The sequence below is a fragment of the Olea europaea genome, chromosome 1 (genome assembly GCF_002742605.1).
Source record: "Olea europaea var. sylvestris chromosome 1, O_europaea_v1, whole genome shotgun sequence".
Classification (NCBI taxonomy): Eukaryota; Viridiplantae; Streptophyta; class Magnoliopsida; order Lamiales; family Oleaceae; genus Olea; species Olea europaea.
In genome coordinates, this window is record NC_036237.1 from 2,296,739 (window position 1) to 2,320,603 (window position 23,865).

Consider the following 23,865-nt stretch of genomic DNA (forward strand, 5'->3'; position numbering starts at 1 on the left):
ATTTAATTAAATCTCCCGATAAATCTCTCAAGATAAAATAACAAAAAAGAAGGATTCATGTAAACAACTCTGAATTTAATAAATTTAAGTAAATTAAAATAATAATAATTTTAATATATTTCTTTCTTAGCCCCTATTTGGTAGAAATTAAAATTTAGATTTCAATTTAAATCAAAATCAACAATTAATCTTAACCACATATTTCATAGGTACAACAATTTTTTTAATCAAAATCTACTAAAAATTTAATTTTGAATCCCCATCAAACATCGACTTAGATATTATCAGTTGCATTAGTGCAGCATTTACATCAAAATTGCTATGATTATTTTCTTATTTACTCCTATTGCCCCATTTTCCTTTTGGTGCTTGTTTGACTGTACAGCAGCATTACTTAGAGGGATTAGGTTATGTGAGTGATGAGTCATCTCAACGTATAACTCGATCGATGAATAATTCCAACACAAAAATTGTATTTAATATTTTTTATATTGAATTAGTATAATACAAAGATATCTTTATTCACGCATTCTTAGTTAATTCGAAAATTAACAAATTATTTATGCACATATTTTTAAGCATACTTGTCTGTTAAATTATTTAGATATATATGCTCCCGTTTGCCTCATTAAATTAAATTTCATTTCTCTCTTTCATATTTTTAAGTACACGATCTTTTATAAAATAATAATATATGTAAATTGAAATTTTTTTCTTCCTTTTGAATCACTCATTCTCCAAAAAATATTATTCACACATTATGATTTGAAATAATGGGACCAAACGGGGGATATATTGTCCTTGAGAGAGCTTTTAACCCTAGTTATAGTCGACGTGCGATCCATGTTACTTTTTAGATTTTATTTTGAATTTCGTAAAAATATTATTTTTCTTTGTATTGATATTTTAATATTTTTAGTATTTTCTAAAAGTTGCAAGGTGATGTGTGCAAAAGAAATTAATTATTTAATGATAAAGTCAAAATTGAACACTGTATAAAGAAAACAGTCATTTCCTGATTCATACAATAATTGAGCAACCCAACATAACCCCATGACATGAAAGAGTTTGATTGAAACGTTCGCCACTTTTTGACTTGTAATTTGTTATATAGAGTAATTAGTACAAAACGTTCTTATCTTTCCAATTTATTGTAGAAAATGTCATTATTTTTTATTTTTTGACATTTTTGCCCCTACTTCCACATTTATTTGCGCAGAAGGTCCTTTTCATCGATTTTTGATGATTTTACCCTCCATTCAAATACAACAAAAATAAAAGGAAAAAAAAAATAAAGAACTAATTGCGACTACAATCCCAAATTTTCAAAAAAATAACATTTAGCTCCTGTTTGATTTTCATTACATTACATTCTATTTTTCTCTCTCCTATTTTCAACCACACAATCTTCCATAAAATAATATTACACGTAAATCGAAAATTTTTCTTTCTTTTTCAACCACTCATTTTTCAAAAAACACTATTCTATACATTAAATTTTCCCCGTAATGGAGCCAAACAGGGGCTTAAAATAAAAATCACCAAATCACCCCATCCCTAGCCACCAAACCAAACCCAGATTGCTGGTGCTTCACTTGCTATAATTCCCAGATTACAAGCAGCCAAACCCACTAAAGTACTAACCAATGCACCACTCAACGCAGTCCTAATCTTGGTTTTTTACGACCTTCAATTGATCAAGCAACAAAAAAGTGAAGTTAATTAGGACCCACATTTTATTTTTATTTTATTACCATGAATATTTGCGTTTACCAGATGCCGAAAGCTCTAGTGACGAAAAGGGCAGTCCAAGTGCCCCAATGATCTTGTGAAGAAATGATTGGGAAATTCAGCAGAGAATTGACAATTACACTTGGAGAGGCTCTCTTGGGCTTAGTAAAAGGTGAAATTAAGACTTTTTTTTTTTAATGCTTGTATGACTTCAATCTTAAAGAATTTTGAAATAATAGAATGCTTTTCCTAGAAGGCATAAATGGCCAGTAAACCGACTGTGGAGGACAGTGAGTTGGAAGTGCAGAAAGAATCTTTGCAATGGAGGACAATGAGGATAATGACTTGCAACTAAGAATTGGGTGGGGAAGAGGATGGTGGCTTGGATGGGGTGTTTTGGTGATTTTGATTTTAAATGTTATTTTTTTTTTGAAAAATTGGGACTATGGTTGCAATTAATTCTTTAATTTTCTTTTCTTTTCCTTTTGTTTTATTTGAATGGAGGATAAAATCGTCAAAAACTGACGAAAATGACTTTCTGAGCCTAGAAATGTGGAAGGTAAGGACAAAAATGTCAAAAAATGAAATATATATATATATATTATTTAAATGTAAGTGACTAATAGTGCTAATTAATACACCCAAAGTTTTAAATGGCATCTTGCTAATGCTTTCGTTTTGGGTCAAAGTAACAAGGATTTATAATCGAATGATCAATTGATTACATCTTTCATTTCTAGATGTGATATTTAATGAAATATTATATATCTTGCATTCGTAGTGCTCCATCACTATTGAAAATAACAAAAAGTTCACATTTTCTACAATGTGAGAGTTATTTTGTCATTGTAATTGATATATTAGTGACTAAATCTCGTCTAGGTTTATTGTGTAAAATAAAATATTGGTTGAGCTGTATATATTTTCATGGTGTTTTTTTTTTTTTTTTTTAAATTATGAAGTGCGGTTAAGTGATCCAACTCACAGTGGGCTTAGTGCCTTTGTGGTTTGGTAATTAATCGTTATTAGATAATTAATTTCTATCGATCAAGTCGTAGGTGATAATCCAATTTCTTAAGCCATTGGTGTTAGCAATCTATTTATTACGTCGTCGTTATCGCATTTTCTAAGCATGCAACATGTTTGCATTGTACATATATGTTAAAATATTTCTTCAATTGACACAACTAAGAAGCACAATAAACAAAATTACTTATTTTTCTTCTACTATAGCCCACTTCACCAAATTACCAATTATCTATTCTAATATTAACCTTCACTAAATACAACTCTAAATTTAAAGTTTATATATCTAATGTGGTGATAAGGCAAAATGGAAGTGGAAAATTTGATGGCAGTCCAAATTATAGCAGAGCTGGTTCCCATATTAAAAGTGAAGTGTAGATGAAAATTTTCCATGCATTACTCAAGTGCTGTCAACAAGGTTTTGTGCACGCACGCACGCACGCATTTTATTGGATGCTGTTTAGCACTCACTGCATTGGAGTAGGTTGGGATTAAAAAAACATACTAGTTATATAGGATAGGGGTCTAAGAGATTGAGATTTTTAAACATGGCACCTAACCTAATAATTGAAGCTCTATGGATCCATAAAACCCACAAGAAAATATTGAAAAGAAAGTTTAGTGGATTAATATGTAGAGACACGAAGATATTTGTGTTGACATCTTGAACATGAATGGAACTGGTGGTTTTGATGTCATGGTTAAATATGATGTGCCAAAGAGAATTGATTTAATATGACAATCGACCGAGTACTTGATGATGTCAAATCTAGTTAGTAACGTGCTATGTAGTCGATTTTGTATTGAGAAACACTAGCTTACTCATGTGAAGAGAAGAGTAATAGTCTGTCACAATAATATTGATACTTGAGAGAGTTAGATTTGTTGGTCTCGGGCTCTAGATTTGTTGGTTGGAAAAGTTTCTGCTATCAGTACAAAAGGAAAACATCAAATATGAATCATAGTGTCTTACTTTACAGCTCCATCCAACCCAGCTAGCCTAGCAGTGAACATTTTTAACAAAATCTGTCTCCACGGACAGGACTCGACTATACAGTGGACAAGAGAACTTATCAAACACTGTAAAAGCATTGATAAGCCTTTGGTTTCAGTAAGGTGGAAGGAGAATTTCAAGTGAAATAGGCATTACTATTTTGAATATTCACATGTTTAAATGTGATAATAACTATATCCAGTGGCGGATGTAGCTATTGGCCAGCTAGGACGGCCGCCCTAGTTGGCTTGGCCTGAATCGTTGGCTGCTGGGAGTGGATGATGGGCTAACTGCCAACTGGTTTGTTTTCAGATGACATTTTCTTGTTTGTGCGCAGTGTGCCTGTGCTACAGCTGCCGGCAGTTTCAAATGTTTTTGGCTTCGGCCTCTTTTTTTTTTTTTTTTTTTTTAAAAATCAAGCTCAAGAAGCCCAAATGAGCATTCTCCAATCCATTACCATATAACCAAATTATTCCTTCAACTAAAAGCCTAAACATTATTGACCAAACTACTCCACTACCTTCTACCGCCAGCAAACTAGGGCAAATCGCACTTCGCCCTTTGCAGTTCGCAAACGGAGACTCGGAGTCGGAGAGGACCGACCAGCTGACCAGCACTCCAGCATCAGCAGGCAACCCATAGGCCATAGCAGCAACGAGCCAACGAACAACAAGCTTTCCTTTTCCCTCCCGAATCAGTCCCGTTTGGCCATTTCCGATTTCCTTCCCGTCAAAATCGGTATTATTATAGGCTTTTTACCTGTTCAGCTGTTCTTGAATAAATACATTATTCTCTATTTCTCTATGTCGCTTGTTAATTTGTAACCAATTTTTAATATTTCATATCAATTGCCAAGTTTTATTTGTTTCAAAGTTTACTTTTTGTTGGTAAGTCAGTGAGTGGTGAAGACGTGAAGTTGGAGTCTTGGACAATTTTTCAATATTTGCTCAGCTTTCTTTGATATATATAGATAATAGATGATTTAGAAATTGTTGAGGTTGGGCATTTACTTTATAATATCAATTTGTAATTTGTGAAGATATAATATGGATGGGGATGACATAAATAAAATACGAATTATGTCATTTTTTAATGCTTATTTTTGTCCATTATTATTTATTAATTTATTAGTTGGAATTAAAGAGTCCAATAAAATATTCTAATGATATAAACCATTGAAGTTTTTAATTCAATCTCCATTAAGTAGTTTATTAAATCAATTTATTAGAAAAAAAATAAAATTATTCATGCATATTTCACTGATTCAATCAATAAATGTTTTGTTCGGAATGAAAGATTGAATTGGTTTGAGGCTCATAATTGCTGATCCACACATCTTCTGTGATGATCCGAAATGAACTATATTTTCATATAAATATAATTTCTAGATTTTAGTGCATTTACATATATATTAAATAATTTTTAATATCATTTAATCTAATTTTAATAAATAATCGGCTGCCGATCGGACCAAACTTTTACAATCGTTGATTGTCGACGGTCAACCGTCAAAGTCAACCTCCGCCCTAACTGAACATTGATGCTAGATTCGCCACTGAATATATCAATGAAAAAAACATATCGCAGAATGAATTTACGTTAATAACAAATAAAAGAGCATTTAACAGCATGTAAATTCCTTCTCCTCCAAAAATAAATAAATAAATAAAATCCTGCTGATCTTCTGATTCATGCTTACCTAATTTGCAAGGATGGGATTCCTGCCTTCATCAATTTCGACGACAAGCAAATGCCCAGGATTTGAACCATTTGGTCCTTCCGAGTAGAGGGTAGGGAGGTAGGCCTTGTATGCTGGCAAATATCGTGAAACAAAATCCATAACCTATAATCACAAGACCAAGGGAAAAAAAATTTAAATCAAATTGTATGTCACGATTCTTGCAAGTATTAATTATACTGTCTAGTGTCTACAAAAGTAAACTAAATGCACCTCCTCGTCGGACATTCCAGGCTTCCCGTCAGCCCTCATAGCAATTTCAGCCTGAAGATACCCCACACGACTAGTTAAATAATTACTGCATGATATAACATCTACAGCATGTTTTGCTAAGCTTGTTTAATCACAAGTACCACAAGTTTTTAAATAAATGACTTCTTTTCATTGGTGAAAATGGGAAATAATTTACTTATTTGCAACTTTTTACTTATAAAGTAAAATAAATAAATAAGTCATCCAACCATGTATTGAAAGAGAAAGTTAAAAGTAACTTATATTGTTTTTCAAGCCCAGCCAAAGACGCAAACATGCATGGAAAGAGAGAGTTAAAAGTAACTTATATCCTTTTTTTTTCAAAGCTCCACCAAAGATGCTCTGGTAAAAGCTAGAACAAGGATAGCATCAGCATAACCCAACCTGCAATCGCCATTGATAGACAAAACTGGGATCTTGAATCTTGATTACTATCCAAGAGTTGATAAACCTATCCCATGCATCATAATAAGCTTCTAAATTTTTATTCACGGTCTCTAGCTGCAAAATTTAGTTTTAGAATTAGTTTAATGGCTTTTGTTTGACTGAACTAGTAAACGGAAAATTTGCGGAAAGAAGTGCCATTTGAACCTGTGGATCTACTGCTTTCACAGCTTCATTTGGAAGGGGTTTAAAACCAAGCATCCAACCCTCATACAGAACAACCTAATGACCAATGAAAGAACAATGAAGATCCTTAAAACCTATATTTCAGTCCTGTCTAATTGGGAAATAACTCTGTAGAACTAAAACTAATAATTGAATCCACATTCAAACAGCAACTGCCATAATTTTCCTCATTCAACCAAGATGGTAGGGCAGAAAAAAATATAACAAAAACTGATTCCGGCAAAAATAGAAAAATCAACCAACCTTTAGAGGCCCCTCAACTTCTGGCCATGTTGAAGGATCAGCTCTGTCTCCTCTACCATTGTATGCAGACTGCAAGTAGAAAATTAGAGACTTCGAATTCCAAACATGGCTGAAATAAATAAGTCTGACATTGTGTGGCTTACCTTATCATAGCGAGGAAGCTTAATTTTCATACCTGAATGTAAATACACGTGCACCTCATTATGCCACTATAATATGTTTTGAAAGAATGAGCATTGAAATAATAATGACCAATGTGCACACCTTCTTTAGTCAACTTCCCTAGAGCTGTTAGAGTCTCAATAGACAGAGCAAGATCATGGCTTCCAGCATTACCACGGAACTGAGAGGTCAAAGAGTTATATCTTTGCTATCCTTGAAAAAAATGAAATAATCAAGTCTCACCAAAGGGTTAAAAATACCTCCAAAAGTGCATTCCCGGGATTGCTATCCCTTAGTTTGGCCTGAAATCAGTATTACATTACATCTCAGTGGGAAATTCGTAGAGACGAGGTAAGACTTGGTTGCCCTCTAATTATTTACCTGATCTTGTGCTGTTAAATAAAAATCGTCGATGGATATTGTCGCTGAGTTCCTGCGATTTAATATGTATCTTTTCTTAGTTTTTATAGTTCCATTAAAATAACTGATAAGGCATATTTCCAACAAATATCACCATTTGGTATTCTACCTCCCAGTCATTCGGAAGAGAAAATTTAGTGCAAAGACAAGTGTTGTTTTTCCACAACCTTGTGGCGCACTGAAACCAATCTGCATCACAAATATATAAAAAAAAAAAAAAAAAACCATGTCAGCTTCGGCAATCTCTATTGTATTTCTGGATATTAAGACACTGTCCACCTATGCAACAGCCTCAGACCTGTCATCAGCTCCTTCAGGCTTCAGCAAAAATTAAATGAAGTAGTTGGATGTTTGGCTAAGCTGCTAATCTTAAAAAAGTTATTAAGTTAAAAAGGACAATTTGAAATAAATAATTATTTTGTTGGTCAAAGTAGAAAATTATTATTATTATTATTATTTTTGAAAGTAAGTTTACCCTTCAAATAAGAAACTTCTTTAGTTATAAGTAAAAAAAAGTAACTCATCCATTATGCTAGGAAGAAAAACTTACTGAAAGATAAGTTTAAATTACTTTTAAGCATGCCAAACATGACAAGAAATAAATAAATTATTTGAACAATGTAAGTGTACCACTAAAGGGGGTATATCATCTCCTTCCTGGAACATAGAATTATGACGAGAAATTTCTTGCTCACACCACAAGAAGACTGGAATGTAGTAATGGTAGATTCGCACTTTCTGAGGCTCGGTTAAAAACAGTTCATTGAGCTGAAACAATCTACAAAGTTGAGATCCATATAATATCCACTTGTCAATAGACTCGGACACCTTCTCTGGGGTAAGGTTAGTTTTGCTTATGAGGGGACCTGCGCATATAAAATCAAAAAGGTCCTTCACAGAGGAAACCGGCGCATTTGTTGATGGAAAAACTGAATGTAAGGGGCCTCGTGTCCTTCCATGGGTGACAACATTATTGTAAAAGGCCAAATCATCTTGCATCCATGAACATCCACTGCCTGCAAGGAGATTTAACAGTATTTTGAGGAAAAAACTAAAAAGAAGTAATTCAATAGAAGCTTTTAGAAACTACAAGAAATTGAGGCTTCCAAACCAGCACATCCCCATCAGTATGAAGGTATATAGATTGTTTTTTTTACTCAAAAAAAAAAAAAAAAAAAAAAAAAAAACCACTTTTTTTTTTTCAAAAAAAAAAAAAAAAAAAAAAAAAAACACGCACACAAACTTATAACCCTGTTGCAGATGATTTATTTTTATTTTTATTTTTTTTGAACTGGAATCATATGACCAAGGTATAGTTACCTATTTCTTGTCAGTATCATGAAAAATAAAAAACTAAAATGAACACAAATATTTATCGGTTCTTTCTTCATAGCAGAATGTTCAAAATTTCTAGATTGAGAAAGAATCCGAACTCGATATAAACAGTTTGTAGCGAGTTTATGTATGAATCTTGTGTACTGTTTTGCCAAACAATGTAATTTTTTTCTGATAGGTTCTCTCGTTGTGTACTTTGTGGGGCTTCCACACAACACATTCAAAGCTAACAATTATAGAGTTCATGTCTGACTCTTAAACCACTATAACCTGAATTCTGAAGTCCTGCAATTGTCCTGGAACTGGCTATGGCTCATCTCTGATTAATCTTTTTATGAGAGCTTTGATATTATTGCTTTTCTATCGAAACAAAAACAACTTAATATGCTAGCTATTCATCTCAACAGTACAAAAAAGATATCAGACTTCTCTAACCAGCCTCAAATACTTGCCTGGCTTTTGAATAGAAATTTATAAAGGGTTTCTAATTCCTAATGTTTAAAGTTCTCTTTTTTAAACAATTTACCACAGATCATCTATTCCAATTTCATATAGAAAACCAAAATTCAATCAGAACTGATTTTTCTTCAATTCTTTGTTCAAAGAAGTTGTTTTCAGTTTTCTCTTTTCAATGCAGGCAGGAAGCTAGAGTTCAATCCATCTAAATAACAGAGTGAATTACAGTATAACACATAAGAAACAACAGAATAACTAATTATACAAATCTGAATACAGACAAATGTCAAATATAGGAGTTAAAATCCCCAATTTTTTTTGTCTACAGTTAAATAAATCATTTCTTACTAATGAGTTATACTTTCTACAGAATAAAAAAAAATAAAAATAAAAAATAATAAACCCATAAAATCAAGGAGGATAAACAACAATCAAAATTCAACAGTCAGAACTGCAACTCCAGACTAATTAAAAAATAATATTGAAACTGAAAAAATACAGAATAATCAAAATAAAAACAGCCAAAATTTAACCCCCAGCTTAGCCGAAAAGAGTTTCATATATCACCTGATAAATGCTGACGCTGAGGAAACATTTGAGACGGCATAAAAGAGAGCTTCGATTTAGCTGTTGCCAATGTTCTTCCACATTTACATATAGAATTAGATGCCGAGGCATATTTTTGACAAATTGAGTTAATATTAATATTATATTTACAGATAGAGAGTGAAGTAGAGTCTGTCGTCAGCTGCAATGGATTTAAGGGCGGGGATAATATATTCAAAGCCGCCATCGTCGGTTACACTCTCTCTCTCTCTCTACAGAGCTCGCTCGCTCGCTCTCTCTCTCTCTCTCTCTCTCTAAAATTGCGGGAGAATCTGAGTTATGTGGTAACGGTTAAATCGATTAGTTTTGGGTTGGCTTAGAAAGAACTGGACATTAGCCACATAGAAGATGAGGAAATTTTCAAAGGAGGTCCCTCAGTCTACAAGTTTGTTTCATGCTGCTCCTAGTTCAAATTTATCAACTAACTGATTAGCAAAAAAAATAAAAAAATTGCTACGTAAGCAAAATGAAAGTTTATGCAGGCCTTCGTTCATACTCGAAAAGTGGAATTTGGCCTCACTAAATTTACAATTTGACTTGAAAAATCGTCTCAAAAACAAGTAGAGGTGACAAAATATTTTGTTATTCTCCCGACCAGAACTCATTTCAACCTGCCTCTCAGAAATCCTTACCAAAGACGAAGGATGGGAAGGAACCCTCGACTCGTACCATTGCCATCCTTGGAGACAAGAGCTTACCCTTGACTGATCAGGAAGGTCACAATGATACCGTGTCATACATGTGTATGCTACGCATATCCGAAGTAAAAGAATATTGGTAGTAGCTCAATAGAGGGGCTCCTAAGCTTTAGAAACAGAGCAACAACTCAGTTTAGAAAATCCTAATGCTTAAAAGAGCAAAAAAAAAAACGTGTACGTACTTATATTCTACTCGTCCATTAGAACCTATTTTTCCTTTGGAAGCAAAAATATTCATAATGAAGTGGCAATGAGACTTGAATTCATCGACTGCTTGGATATCATCTAAAAGATAAAAACATAGTGGCCTTGATCTGAGAATGTTACATATCAAGAAGATAAATCTATCGAAATTAAATGGGAATAAATGAATAAATAAATGTTCCATATCTAGCGAAGAGAGGGGCTTAAGTCTGTGACAGGCTGGCCGACCTCGGTGTAGACTATTTTTGTAAATTAAACAAAATTATAAAAGGAATAAGTTCTAACAATAATTTTGGATAGTAAATCCCAATTCAAATCGCCTGACGAGTTCTAATATCTTTGCTTGTTCCTCCTGTATTGCAAGTGATGGAACAATATTATCACACATTCCGAATAGACGAGGTTTCAGATGATACACTCTCTGAGTCCCATCTTGCAGGACTCGGCACGACTGGGATTCTCACGACTGCTCTTCCCATCTCCTTCTCGAGTTCCTCTTCTTGTCTCAATGCAGCAAACTGGCTATCTATAGACTTGGCTGCTGCTAACCATGAAAGAACAATTACGAGGAGTATGCCTCCAAGATAAGGAGTTGAATTCGCAAGTGACGCAAAGGTTAAGATCATGAACTGTTGAATCAAAGCACCTCCAGACTTCCCTAAAGGATTGCAGACAACATCAATTGCTCCCTTTCCTTTGACCTGAAAATAGAAAACATCGCATGACTAAATCTTAAAGACGACGATGACAATCTTAGAATAATTTAAATTTCGAAGTTAAGACAATTGGATATTGATGACCCCAAATCTATAGAACCTCGAACTCTAACCATGACCCCCAAACTAATAAACCCCAAACTTGACATCCTCCAAAGTCACCAAATCAAGGTCGGGCCTCTTAGGTCGGGGTAAGGTAACTCTTCAATCTTTCTTGAAGACCTATAGGGAATAGGAATTCTACCCAGCTTACGATTCTTACCTAGCTAGATTCCCTTTTCGACTCAAACAATGGTTGAATACTTGGAATAAAGCATTGTCTCCTTACCCTACAAGGATAAGGATCACACATGGCTAAGTCCTTCTAGGACTCTATCTCCAGCACCTATAAATACATAACCTGAGCTTATTCTTGAGGAACGTTTTTCATTATCTCCAGTTTATAGCTTCACGCACTAAAATCCCTGTCTGACTTAATCATCGGAGGGGCAACGAGCACACACCTCGTTGCCTTTGTTGCAAGAATTTGAAGGTCGTTCGTGTTCATCAAAATTTGGAGTTCAATCATTAAATCGAGATCTTTCAGGTACTATTTTTTGGTAGCATCATTGGCGCCGTCTGTGGGAATTGCTACCAAAAGCCATGTTCAATACACGTTTAGGTCTTCCCCCAGCAAGCTCATCTGTTCCAGATAATTCTCCTCCTCTTGAGGAATGCCATGTCCCTCAAGAAGAATTGTCAGAAATACCAACACCTCCTCCAACTGTCGTTACAGTCGGAGCTTTTGAGGGGCTTCGTCAGTAGGTTGCTATATTAACCCAGTTGTTAAACTAAAGAAATTCACACCCGTCACATACTCCAACCCCCGAAGGTGGTTTTATGGTAAATGCCCGAGCTAGAGTCCAACGTACAGCTCATGATGATGGCGGGGTTGGGACTTTAGGTGCACCGCAAGTGGTTTCAGGTTCAAGGTCCGTTACAATGGACTCCGCTAAACTTGTTAAAATTATTCAAGAGGGGATAGCAACGAGTATGCAACAAAATACTCAGGCAGCAGCAGGATTCACCCCCAATACGCCATTCACTCCAGAAGTCCTCTCATAGCCTCTCCCAGACATGTTCAAGTATCCTCGGATAAAGGAGTATGATGGGACAACTGATCCCATCAATTATCTCAACATATACACCGATATCATGAACTTACAGGTCATACCAGACTCAGTACTGTGCAAGGCCTTCCCTCGGACACTTACAAATGTAGCTAAAGATTGTTTTTCCACATTGGAACCAACTCTATCGCCTCATTTTCAGATTTAGCCAATAAGTCCTCCGCTTTCTTTGCAAGCAGTAAGTGAATCAAAAAGACAGCCTCATCACTTATGCAGATGCGTTAAGGACCCAACGAGATACTGCACAGTTTCATGACCAAGTTCAATAAAGAAAGCCTTCAGATCCCCGATCTATATATCACTATCGCAGTCTCAGCTTTGACATACGCCATTAAGTGTGAGGCATTCAAGATATCCTTATCTAAGATCCCACCGAAGTCAGTAACTGAGCTACTCACACGAGCTGAGAAATACATCAATATAGAAGAAATCATGGCCCCAAAAAGAGAAGTTTCGTCATCAGGAAAATCTGATCAGAAAAGGCCGCATAAATCCAGTCTAAGACAAGATATACCTCGGGTCAGGCCAAGGCAGGACCCCTCCTCACCCTCCTTTACCCATTTGAACACCTCGAGGTCCAACATTTTGATGGAGATCAAGGATTCGCACGAACTGAAGTGGCCTCCTCGATTGTAGTCTCTACCTGATACTCGTGACAAGAGTAAGTACTGTGATTTCCATTGAGATCATGGACATACAACGGAAGATTATTTCACCTTGAAGTGGGAGATTGAAGCTCTTATAAAAAGAAATTTTTTGGGCTCTTACGTTAGCAATGACAAGCGCCCAAGGAATAATCAGAACAAAGACAAGGGCCCAGAGGGTTGGGAAAACAAACAACCAACCACAGGAACTATCAATATCATTGTCGAAGGTACATCCTTGGGGAAAGATTCTAGTAGTGGGCGTAAACAATATGCCAGGCAACCTCCAATCATCTCGAAATCAGATCTTGGTTCTTCGGAGGACATTACTTTTGGAACAGGGGACTTGGAAGGCATAGCATTCCCTCATGATGATGCTCTGGTCATATCGACCATCATCGCCAACTTTGAAGTTAAGAGAATTCTGGTAGACAACGGAAGTGCGGCTAATGTGCTGTCTCATGAAGCCTTTGTTCAAATGAGGATCTCAATAGAACAGCTTAAGCCAGTCAAAACACCTCTCCAAGGGTTTGGAGGTGTTGTCATCACTCCGAAAGGAATCATCGGGTTGCCCTTAACATTGGGGACAGAAGATAAACAGGTGAGGCTTATCACCAATTTTGAAATTGTCCGAACTCCGATGGCCTACAATGCCATACTGGGGAGACCACTGCTCAACAGAATTCGAGCAATTGTCTCAACTTTCCACATGGATATGAAGTTTCCTACAAATAATGGAATCAGGGTAGTTCAAGGCAACCAAACAGTGGCACGCCAGTGTTATGTGACAAGCATTCGAAAAATCAAGAGCGATATCATGTAAGTTACAGAGCTCGAGCTCGAGCACGAAAATCACAGGAGATTGGCTTTGGTAGAAGGATTGAAGGAGGTCAAGCTCGAGCTTGACAAGAGAGTGACAATCGGTCGAGGGCTAGATACAGCAGTCATATCTGAACTACTAAGTTGTCTCTCCCGCGACATTGATGTATTCGCTTGGAATGTTAAGGACATGCCAAGAATTAATACAGAGGTAGTAGTACATAGACTCAACGTAAATCCAGAAGCAAGACCTGTGAAACAAAGGAAGAGGCAGTTTGCACCAGAAAGACGAGAAGTCATAAATGAGGAGATTGCTAAACTTGTTAACGTAAAGTTCGTTCGGGAGGTACAATATCCCGATTGGCTTGCTAACGTAATTCTGGTCAAGAAAGCTAATGGAAAGTGGCGAGTCTACATTGACTTCATAGATTTGAATAAAGCATGCCCCAAAGATAGTTATCCTCTACCTCGAATTGACAATCTAGTAGACAACACGTCAGGTCATGTGCTGTATAGCTTCTTGGATGCTTTTTCGGGGTATCACCAAATTCTCATGGTAGAAGAAGATCAAGAGAAAACCTCATTCATGGCAGACTCAGCCATTTATTGCTACAGGGTCATGCCCTTTGGACTGAAGAATGTTAGAACAACATATCAAAGGTTGGTAAACAAGATCTTCGCCGAGTTAATTGGGAAAACGGTCGAAGCATATGTGGATGATATGGTGGTTAAGAGCAAATAGTTGAATGGTCATGTCTCTAATCTAGAGGAAGTGTTGGCTATTACGGAGGTACAACATGAAGCTCAACCCTGCAAAGTGTGCATTTGGGGTGGCATCTGGAATTCTTGGGTTTTATGATCACGCACAGAGGGATAGAGGCAAATCTTGATAAAATCCAAGCTTTAATAAGTATGGAGGCCCCTAAGTGCGAAAGGGACATTCAGAAGTTAACAGGTCACGTAGCAGCACTGAACATGTTTGTTTCCCGAGCAGTGGACAGGTGCTTCCCTTTTTTCAAACTAATTAAAGGAAATAAAGGCTTTGACTAGAACGAGGAATGCAACTTAGCTTTTCAGGAGCTCAAGCAGACATTATCCACGCCTCCAGTCCTTACTAAACCCGAACCCGATGACACGCTGCTATTGTATTTGGCCGTTTCTAAGAATGCAGTAAGCGGAGTCTTGGTAAAGGAAAAAGGAAGAGTTCAGCAACCTATCTATTATGTGAGTAAAGTACTCCTTGATGTAGAAACACGATACATACTTGCAGAATAGCTCGCCCTTGCTTTGGTAATAGCTGCCAGAAAATTATGACCATACTTTCAGTCACATCCAATTGTTGTGCTCACTAACCAACCTCTTAGACATATACTCCAGAAGCCGGACGTCTCAGGAAGACTGTTGAAATGGGTAACTAGCTATAGCTATAATTTTAAGGCTTGCATGCCCGCTTCATGTTTACTTTATTTCGTTTTTACTTTTCAGGCCCTAACACCCTAAACAGTTCATGCTCCAATAAGCTCGGGTATTAATGCCCTTGAGCCCTTTTTATAATACATGAGTTTTTCTTTATTGTCTTGCCTTCCTATTTACAAAATTAGCATAAGGCCATGCTCCACGCATGCAGCTAATACCTTTACAAAATTAGCATTAAGGTTAGCATAAGGTCGTGCTCCGCGCATGCAGCTAATATCTTTACAAAATTAGCATAAGGCCGTGCAGTTAATACCTTAACCAAATTAGCATAAGGCCGTACTCCACGCATGCAACTAACACTCGATCAATAGAATCAAACGCACGCTGCCAAGGCCTCAAATGGCAACAGGTCGGGATCAACATACCCCGACTTCTCCTATCCCAAAATGTCCCTATAAACAAAAATGTCAAGATCGAGTTCGGGGGTATGAAATAGTCTTCATCATACCCAACCATACCCAATCTTATCCACAAAGGAAAGAAGTTGTTACAAGAGATAATGCCGAACTTATCCTTTAAATCCTCAGTAAAACAATGGCCACTTCTTGACATGGGAAATTGAGAAGTCAGTTTACAATACACGACACTAATACTCGAACTCGTTGAGCCCAAACACGACGCTTGTACTCGAAGTCTGAAAGTACATCTTCGAGCTTAGGAATCAGAGCCTAATGTTCAAGTAAAAGGATGGATTTGATTCATAATCTCGACGATCAATATAGTTAAGGCATACAAATATTCTCGAGCTATCTCACACCCGGGCTGAGTACGTTAGCATTCGAGCTAATTAAGTTGTGAAAACCTATACTAATGATCGATTTTTTATCACTACGCACGATCATAACATCCACACACGAACTTAAAATTCATGCGCGATCCTATAATGAAGGCAAGTCGCATAAACTAATAACAAGTTGCAAGACCCAAATTGGGCAATAAACATCAATTTTCAAAAACAAAGGTAAAAAGCCCAGGTCGGGCAATGTACTTGGTACAATTTTTTCTAAAAACAAAAATTCAAGGACAAAAGCCTAATCAAGCTCGATGGTGTCAGCGCCACCATGATCGGGGGTCCCATCATCGTCATCATCGCTTTCACTCCCATCATCGTCATCATCGCTATCACTCCCATCCTCGACCTCTGAGGCAGATAGTTTGAGCTCGTTCGCAAGCTCGTTCACCGTCCTTAGCTCTTCCACCACCGACTTTAGGTCGTTAGGAAGCTTCTTCCTCAAAAGAGAATGTGCAAGCCGCAGCCCGTAGTGATAGGACCCCAAGCCATATTGCCCAAGAAGAGTCTCGAACTCATCAGACTTCTTAAAATCTTCGATTGTTTGAGTACGAGCATCTTCTCGGGCTTTCGCCAATTCCACCTCGAAGCCCTTTTTAGCTTGCAAGAGCTCGAGTTTGGCATCTTCAGCTTCATCTCTTGCCAACTCGATCTGGTCTCGAGCTTTACGATGGTCAGACCTCGCATCGTCACGCTCCTTCTCAACCTCAACAGTCCGCCTTTTCGCCTGATCTCTTTCTCTTTCGAGCCCTTCCAGCTGACTAGAGATGTTTAGGCCACTCAAGGTGAGACCCCTTACCACACTTAACGTCTGAACAAAAACAATAAGAAAGCTCGACGTCAGTACGATCAACGGAACATAAAACTAAAAACATCATCAGGATCGATATCTTACCCTCAAAGTCAAGACCTCTAACGTCTTGCCACCTTCATGAATGTTGACCTCCTTCTCAAATCGGTCAACAAGGTCCTTCACTAGAGTATACTCATAGTACTCCTCGAGAGTGCTATCGGAAAACGGTGAAAAGCTCGAATCGGCCATGCCCTGGGAACCCCGAGCTCGATCTTGCGATTTAGGTGTTTGTTGTGGAGAAGAGGTCGGGTTCCTCGACGTCGAGGTCTGCCCTCTTGGAAAGACCTGGGGCTCAGGTGTTGGGGTCCTTTCAGTAACGACCTCCCTGGCCCGTTTCTTACCCTTGGATTGGGCCAGGGCCTTAGGCTTGGGACCTTTGGCCTTATGATGGACATTGGCTAGCAACTTTGATAGGTCAAAAGACATCTCCAAATCTACAAGAATAACAAACAATTAAGCTCGACCTAAATCTCACAAACAACACGTGAAAAAGAACAAGGGAGGAAGACCATACCCTCGAGGCCTTTGACGTTTGCCAGATCAAAGGTGTCATCCTTGAGTAGATAATCAATCTTTTCTGCCAGAGGGTCATGAGTTACTAATCTCAACCTATCCCGTTCTAGAACTTCAAAGTAAGCTTGACCCTCATTAAACCTATCTCTGCTCGGAACTTCCCACTTCAGGCTAAAAGGGTGATCAAGATCTCGAGGTTTGACAAAAAAGAACCACTCTTTCTAGCCCCAGAGAGAGCTCGGGGACTCTGGTGCCCTAAACCCCCCTTTTTTAGACAAATATCCAAAATAGTTATGCCCCGATGAGAATTTCATGTCAAAAACCATCTTCAATAGGTCTATCCTAGGTTTGATCTCCAAGCACCTACAGAGGATAAAAAAATAAACTAGAAGCCTCCACCCATTGGGGGCTAACTGACTCGGGCACAAATAGAAAGAAGTCAAGAAATGGACAAAAAAGGGGTGAAGAGGCCATCTAAGCCCGGCCTCGAGCTCCGATTACGGTTTCGATTGGCTCAGGTTTGAACATCACACAGGGGCATAACCCTGAATTCCCTAGCTATCTTAATGATCACATGTTCTTTGTATTTAGTAGGGTTTGTTGGATAGGTCAATACTGCCGAACTCATAGGTATGGCCATGGGAATTATAGAAGTACCTACGATTTCGGGATTCTCGCCGTCGTCTGAACTCCTTGAGGGTTTGCTACTATCACTAGAACTCGATTCTTTGCTACTACTCGACATTATGATTTTCAAATAATTAATAACTTAAAGACGCGATCTCTTACCTTTTTGGAAGGGCGCTCACAGACTCACTATCCCCGAGCTCAAGCTTTCTTTTACTGAAGAGTGAAAAGTGAAAGTGAAATGTGGGGACTATTTATAGAGGTCTTTGGAATGTCAACGGTCTATTAATCCTGTCCCTTGAATGAAGACACGTGGCGGCCATCTGAGCTCGTGATCTGACATTGCACGTGGTAGTCATCTAAGATCGTTCTCTGACATCCCATCAAACGCCTGACACATGGAAAGACATCTGGACACTTATGCATCTACATCTTCGCTCATAGATCATACGTGGACGAAGATCTACGACCTCGATGCACGGGGGCCTGTGATGACCCCAAATCTATAAAATCCCAAACTCTAACCATGACCCCCGAACTAATAAACCTCGAACTTGACATCTCCCAAAACCACCAAATCAAGGTCCAGACTCTTAGGTCGGGGTAAGGCAATTCTTTAGTCCTTCTTGACGACCTATAGGGAACAGGAATTCTACCCAACTTGCGATTCTTCTCTAGCTAGATTCCCTTTTTCGACTCAAACAATGATTGAATACTTGGAATAAAACACTGTCTCCTTACCCTACAAGGATAAGGATCACACATGGCTAAGTCCTTCTAGGACTTTATCTCCAGCACCTATAAATACATAACCCGGGCTCATTCTTGATGTACGTTTTTCATTATCTCTAGTTTACAGCCTCACGCACTAAAATTCCTATCTGACTTAATCATCGGATGGGCGATGAGCACACACCTCGTTGTCTTTGTTGTAGGTGTTCGAAGGCTGTTCATGTTCATCAAAGTTCGGAGTTCAATCATCAAGTTCAAGATCTTTCAAGTGCTATTTTTTGGTAGCATCAGATCTAAACTTCGCATTTTACCAAAATCTGAATCTCGAAATGGAAATGTGTTAGTTGATTGACAAATAGCAATTTTAAATCTCGTTTTGGGAATAACCATGATCAAATTAAAACCAACTTATAGCTTTGAACTTTGGAAAAATTAAAAAACATGCTCTCGACAAGTCGAGCGTCAAACCTTGGTACCTCGTCCAAAGGAATGTATGCCATTTCCTTGCATGGATCAAAAGTTGTACTTTACACTCTTGCCGAAAATGTTCTGCATTGTTCCCACATAAATAACTGCTAAAAGTGGAGTCATCCCAAACTTGGCAAGAGCAGGAGCCACAAGGTCGCCAAACAAGATCAAGGAGAAGAAGCCAACCCCGTGAGAAGCAAGACAGTGGGTATAATTTTTGCTGCCACTCCCCAACCATGTTTGTCAAAAATCCATTGGCTCAACAGCGTCATTGTGAAAGTTGCTATTCCGGTAGCAATCGAGAAGTCACCCATGAAGGATGAATGTTCATTTGGAGTCGGAAACTGCACAAGTTACGTAGAGAGAGGGAGATGTTTTTATTATCAAAACTGGAAGATAGTGTATACAATTATGGTAAGTTTGGTAGGAAGGACTAAGTAGTTCCGGACATTATTTAAAAAAAATAAAAAAATAGAAGCTAAAATCTTATCATTTTACTATCCAACACTCGGTACTACTAAATGCTTAGTTGAGCATTACCTGAGCTTTAAAGCTTTGATTTCCATGTAACCTCAACAAGGTTGATGCTAATACGATATGCTACCACCAAAGTGGCAAGATCCCTAATATATCTTGAAGACGCTAAAAACTTTATGCTCTCCATCGTGCCCATGCTAGGTTTTTCCTTCAAAAATCAAATGATAAAGTTATATATATATATATATATATATATATATATGTGTGTGTGTGTGTGTGTGTGTGTGTGTGTGTGTGTGTGTGTGTGTGTGTTTGTTTTTGTTTTTTTGTTTTTTTTTGTTTTTTTGTTTTTTTGTTTTTTTTTTTTAAAGCAGCAAACTATATCTCCTGATAGAAGACAATTAAATAGATGCAGAAGCCTAGTAGAAATATAAAATTTTCCAGAAGTGAGTTTAAGATTTAAGTAGGCATGAACCAAGTGTTGGGCAAAATATATACAGTGGCGGATTCAGAAATTTCGAATTAGTGGGACGCAATCTAAGGGCAGATATAGGGGGCTGAGCTGTAGCCCAGTCCCTTCCCCAACTCACTTAATGGTTTTTAGGGCAATTTTTTTTTAAGTAAATATATGTGTGTGTAAATTTATTTTATTTTATTTTATTTTTTTGTTACATGTTAGCTCGGTTTGTTACGTATTAGTCTGGTTTGTAGTCTAATCGATCCGTCCCTAGCACAATCAAAATTGCAAAAAAATTGTAAAAAAAATAAAAATAAAAAACATTAGATATGCAAACATGCTATAGAATAGTTTAATAGGATGCTTGAAAAATAAAAACAAAATGTCTAAAAAAATGTCACCGATATATATGGATAACCAAAACATTTCCATCTGATTACTCTAGATCATCATTGTTGAATTTAGAAATGAAAAATAAAATTTTATGAAATGAAATGAACCACTATCTAATATTTTATTATTTTATTCACCCAAAGACCAAATGAAAATTTCTCATTCCAAACACATCGTGGCATCCGTGAGACCGTGACTTTCTAGTCTCTCCCCACCAGTCACCACTCTCACACACACTTTCTCTCTCTCAGCCTTCTTCCTTCACGGCTTCACCCTCTCTTTCCACTCCTAGTTTCTCTCACTTTCTTTGCACGTGATAGATACACAATGCACACGACTAAACACATTTATAGTAGGCTATATCGGTGGAATAGTGTTAATCAACATCAACATTAGAAAGAAGAAGAAGAAGAGGAGGAGAAGCAAGCCAAAATTGAATAGAATGGGTCTTGATTTTCCAAGGGAAGGGAACTAGGAATGGGTTTTGATTTTTCAATATGGACACTGACACTATGAGTCTTCTTCTGTGTTTTGCTGCTAAGGGCAAAGACGGCTAAATGCAAAAAAAAATAATAAATAAAAAATTCAATTTTTGGAAGTTGGTGGATCATCTGACCCACCAGGACCCATTGTGGGTCCGCCCCTGAATATATAGATGAATTTTTTAATAGCAAACAAAGCGATGCTTCATTCCACTAGTTTAAACTTAAAGATGATAAACAAAGCAATATCATTTTCTTAAGTGAATACCTTCTTCTTCTTGTTACGAGTGGGAAGAGAAATGTTATGATTCACAAAAGATAATGCATGCACGATTATTCATAAAACTACCTACACACAAATTCATGGACCATTATGACTAGTGTAGCACATATAAATAACTCCTACGTATGCTGTCACGTGATGAATGCATGTAAATTCATGGACACTACGATGAGTATTTATACACAAATTCACAAACCTATTTAACAATTAAAAATCATCATTTAACATGCTTTTTGATAAACGTGAAAAGAATTAGACTTAAATACACGCTAATTCATACTAAATTGATACGAAGCGTAATAAATAATGAATTGAAAATAATCGTATTTAATTCACAATAAATTGAAGATAATAGACTTGCCTGCTTCTGATTATTTCAAATTTATAATAAAGCTGTTTGAATTAACAAAAAATTAGATTCTTAATTTTCAAACTTGACAAATAAACTAAAAAATTCATCAATAAATCATGGTTAAATAGAGTATAAATTCATTTATCGTGAGGAAAAGAAAATTATCTTTGCCACCGTGGAAGAATGAAAAAGACGCCAAAAAAGTTATGAGAAATGAGATGTTGAGGAAAATGAAATAAAGAAATTAAGTTTTATTTATGTGGTCTAACAATAATTTATTTAATTAAAAAGTATATTAAACTCTTAATTATATAATTTTAATTAAGGTTATTTAAATAAATAAGAAAATTGTGATCTAGTAATGGTATTACACTTTTAAATAAGTGACATCTTTTAAAATGTAAAGCAAAAAATTGTGATGGTTGCAAATTCTCTAAAATTATTTAGCTCGATTAATCAAGCATATGGTTTCAGCTGCCAATTCAGACATTGCTCTCTCTCCTCTCCATCGTAAAAAAAAGGTTGAACCTGAACTTTAAGGACATCCATCGCACCGTTTTTAGAGTTTTATAAAAAAGATAAATCACGAAATATGTCCTAACAGCTCAACGAACAATATCTAGAACGTATACTGCACCCACAAAAAGTCTAATTACATATTTTAGAAATTGAATCACCAACCACCCTGTCCGTAAGGCGTGAGATATTTTCTCCTCCCTTTGCACCAGTACGCTATACCCGGAGGCGCTCTCTCCTCTCCATCTTGCAATTACAGAAGATAGAGGGGGGAGAGAGAGAGAGAGAGTAGAAATTCCGGCGAAAAGTAGAGAAGTCGCCGGGGTTAAATTTAATGCCGGGAGATGGTCGTTATAACGTTGTCTCCTTTGGCATTTTCGTATCTCCATTTCATTGGGTTTCAATTCTTCTCCGAATTTATATTCCATTTGGTCCTACTAGTGTATTCAAAAGATTTTTTTTCCCTCTCTTTTTTCCACTTTGAATTTTCTGAGTGAATTGTAACGTTAGGAGGAAAAATGCTTGCGAAGGGGGGATGGTGGCGGGACAAGTTGTGGAGGGGGCGAGGACGGTGTATTTTTTGGTGGCGCTGGTGGTGGTAATTGTAAGTGTTATGCCCTAGATCCAATCGATTTAGGTTGTAAACGCTTTTAATATATTTAATGCATTTGATTTTGGCGAGATCTATTATTTATTTAAATTAATTTTGTAATAAATAATATTAAATAATAGAATCCGAAGACCCAATTTTTAGGTAATCTGTTAATCACAAGGAGTTGTGATTGTGAGATACAAATTACATATAATTGGATCTTGAATAAACCATGGTCGTAAGTAATAACGAGATACGGATATCGTTAATACAGTTAGACCATCACGTGTGGCATTTCTTACTTATGAAGTAAGTAGCTGATCTCACGAGCTAAAGTGTGGTGACACTTAAATGAACATGTGGATATTTTGTTGTAGAACAAAACATTGGAGACCCGCTAAGAGATTTCACATGGATAACTATCTGAGTGTCAGTGGCTAATCTCTAACGTTCGGTAGTGGGATTGATCCTTTGACTTGAGGTCGTCATAGTACCCTATATGAGGACAGTCATACTTTGGCGGTGTTGTATGTTGCTCTGAAAGGGGCCGCTAATACGACATCGTTTGGGTACGTCAAGAATCGTATGAAGGTTGTGATTGATCAATAAAGGATTCGTCACTCTTAGATAGTAGGAGATGATCTGCGTTTCATTCAATTAAGTCGATGATGAAATCATTGGCCAAGGTGTACTCATAAGTCGAAAAGGAGTTTTCGATTTATATTGACTTAATAGTGGAATGAAAGATATGATCGATGATCGAGATTGACACAATTTCATATCTCGTAATTGATCGGATCGTATTGACGAAGGGATAATAGTCCCATGATAAACGAACGATTTTGGTTTTGTCATACCACGTGACATTTCCCGTCACATATATTACCCTGACACACTGCTAGATGTCAATCAGGGACGGCGAGTGGGAATTGACGATAAATTAAAAGGGTGTATTAATTTATCGATTTTGATTAGATCAAAATAATATTTCACGACGTTAGGCATCGTGGT

The 23,865-nt window shown here is 37.0% G+C and overlaps 1 protein-coding gene and 2 pseudogenes across 4 annotated transcripts; 1 reads left to right on the top strand and 2 right to left on the bottom strand.

Moving 5' to 3' along the window:
• Nucleotides 1–3,647: 3,647 nt before the first annotated feature.
• Nucleotides 3,648–9,855, bottom strand: LOC111366254 (D-glycerate 3-kinase, chloroplastic-like). Of its 4 annotated transcripts, none has more exons than XM_022987086.1 (13): nucleotides 9,555–9,855; nucleotides 7,827–8,212; nucleotides 7,306–7,385; nucleotides 7,158–7,209; nucleotides 7,037–7,078; nucleotides 6,879–6,957; nucleotides 6,758–6,789; nucleotides 6,615–6,683; nucleotides 6,333–6,407; nucleotides 6,126–6,242; nucleotides 5,703–5,753; nucleotides 5,451–5,594; nucleotides 3,648–3,680 (listed from the first exon to the last, which is right to left on the bottom strand). In XM_022987086.1, exons 1-12 carry the CDS (start codon nucleotides 9,778–9,780, stop codon nucleotides 5,451–5,453), a joined length of 1,353 nt encoding a protein of 450 aa, XP_022842854.1. In that variant the 5' UTR covers nucleotides 9,781–9,855; the 3' UTR covers nucleotides 3,648–3,680. The 4 variants fall into 4 exon arrangements, with proteins under 4 accessions (XP_022842854.1, XP_022842978.1, XP_022842929.1 ...); XM_022987210.1 differs by having other exon boundaries at nucleotides 3,666–3,683; XM_022987161.1 differs by having other exon boundaries at nucleotides 3,669–3,687.
• Nucleotides 9,856–10,875: 1,020 nt separating this feature from the next.
• LOC111402916 lies at nucleotides 10,876–22,690 on the bottom strand (annotated as a pseudogene).
• LOC111366525 overlaps nucleotides 22,430–23,865 on the top strand; it is a 9,268-nt pseudogene continuing 7,832 nt past the window's right edge.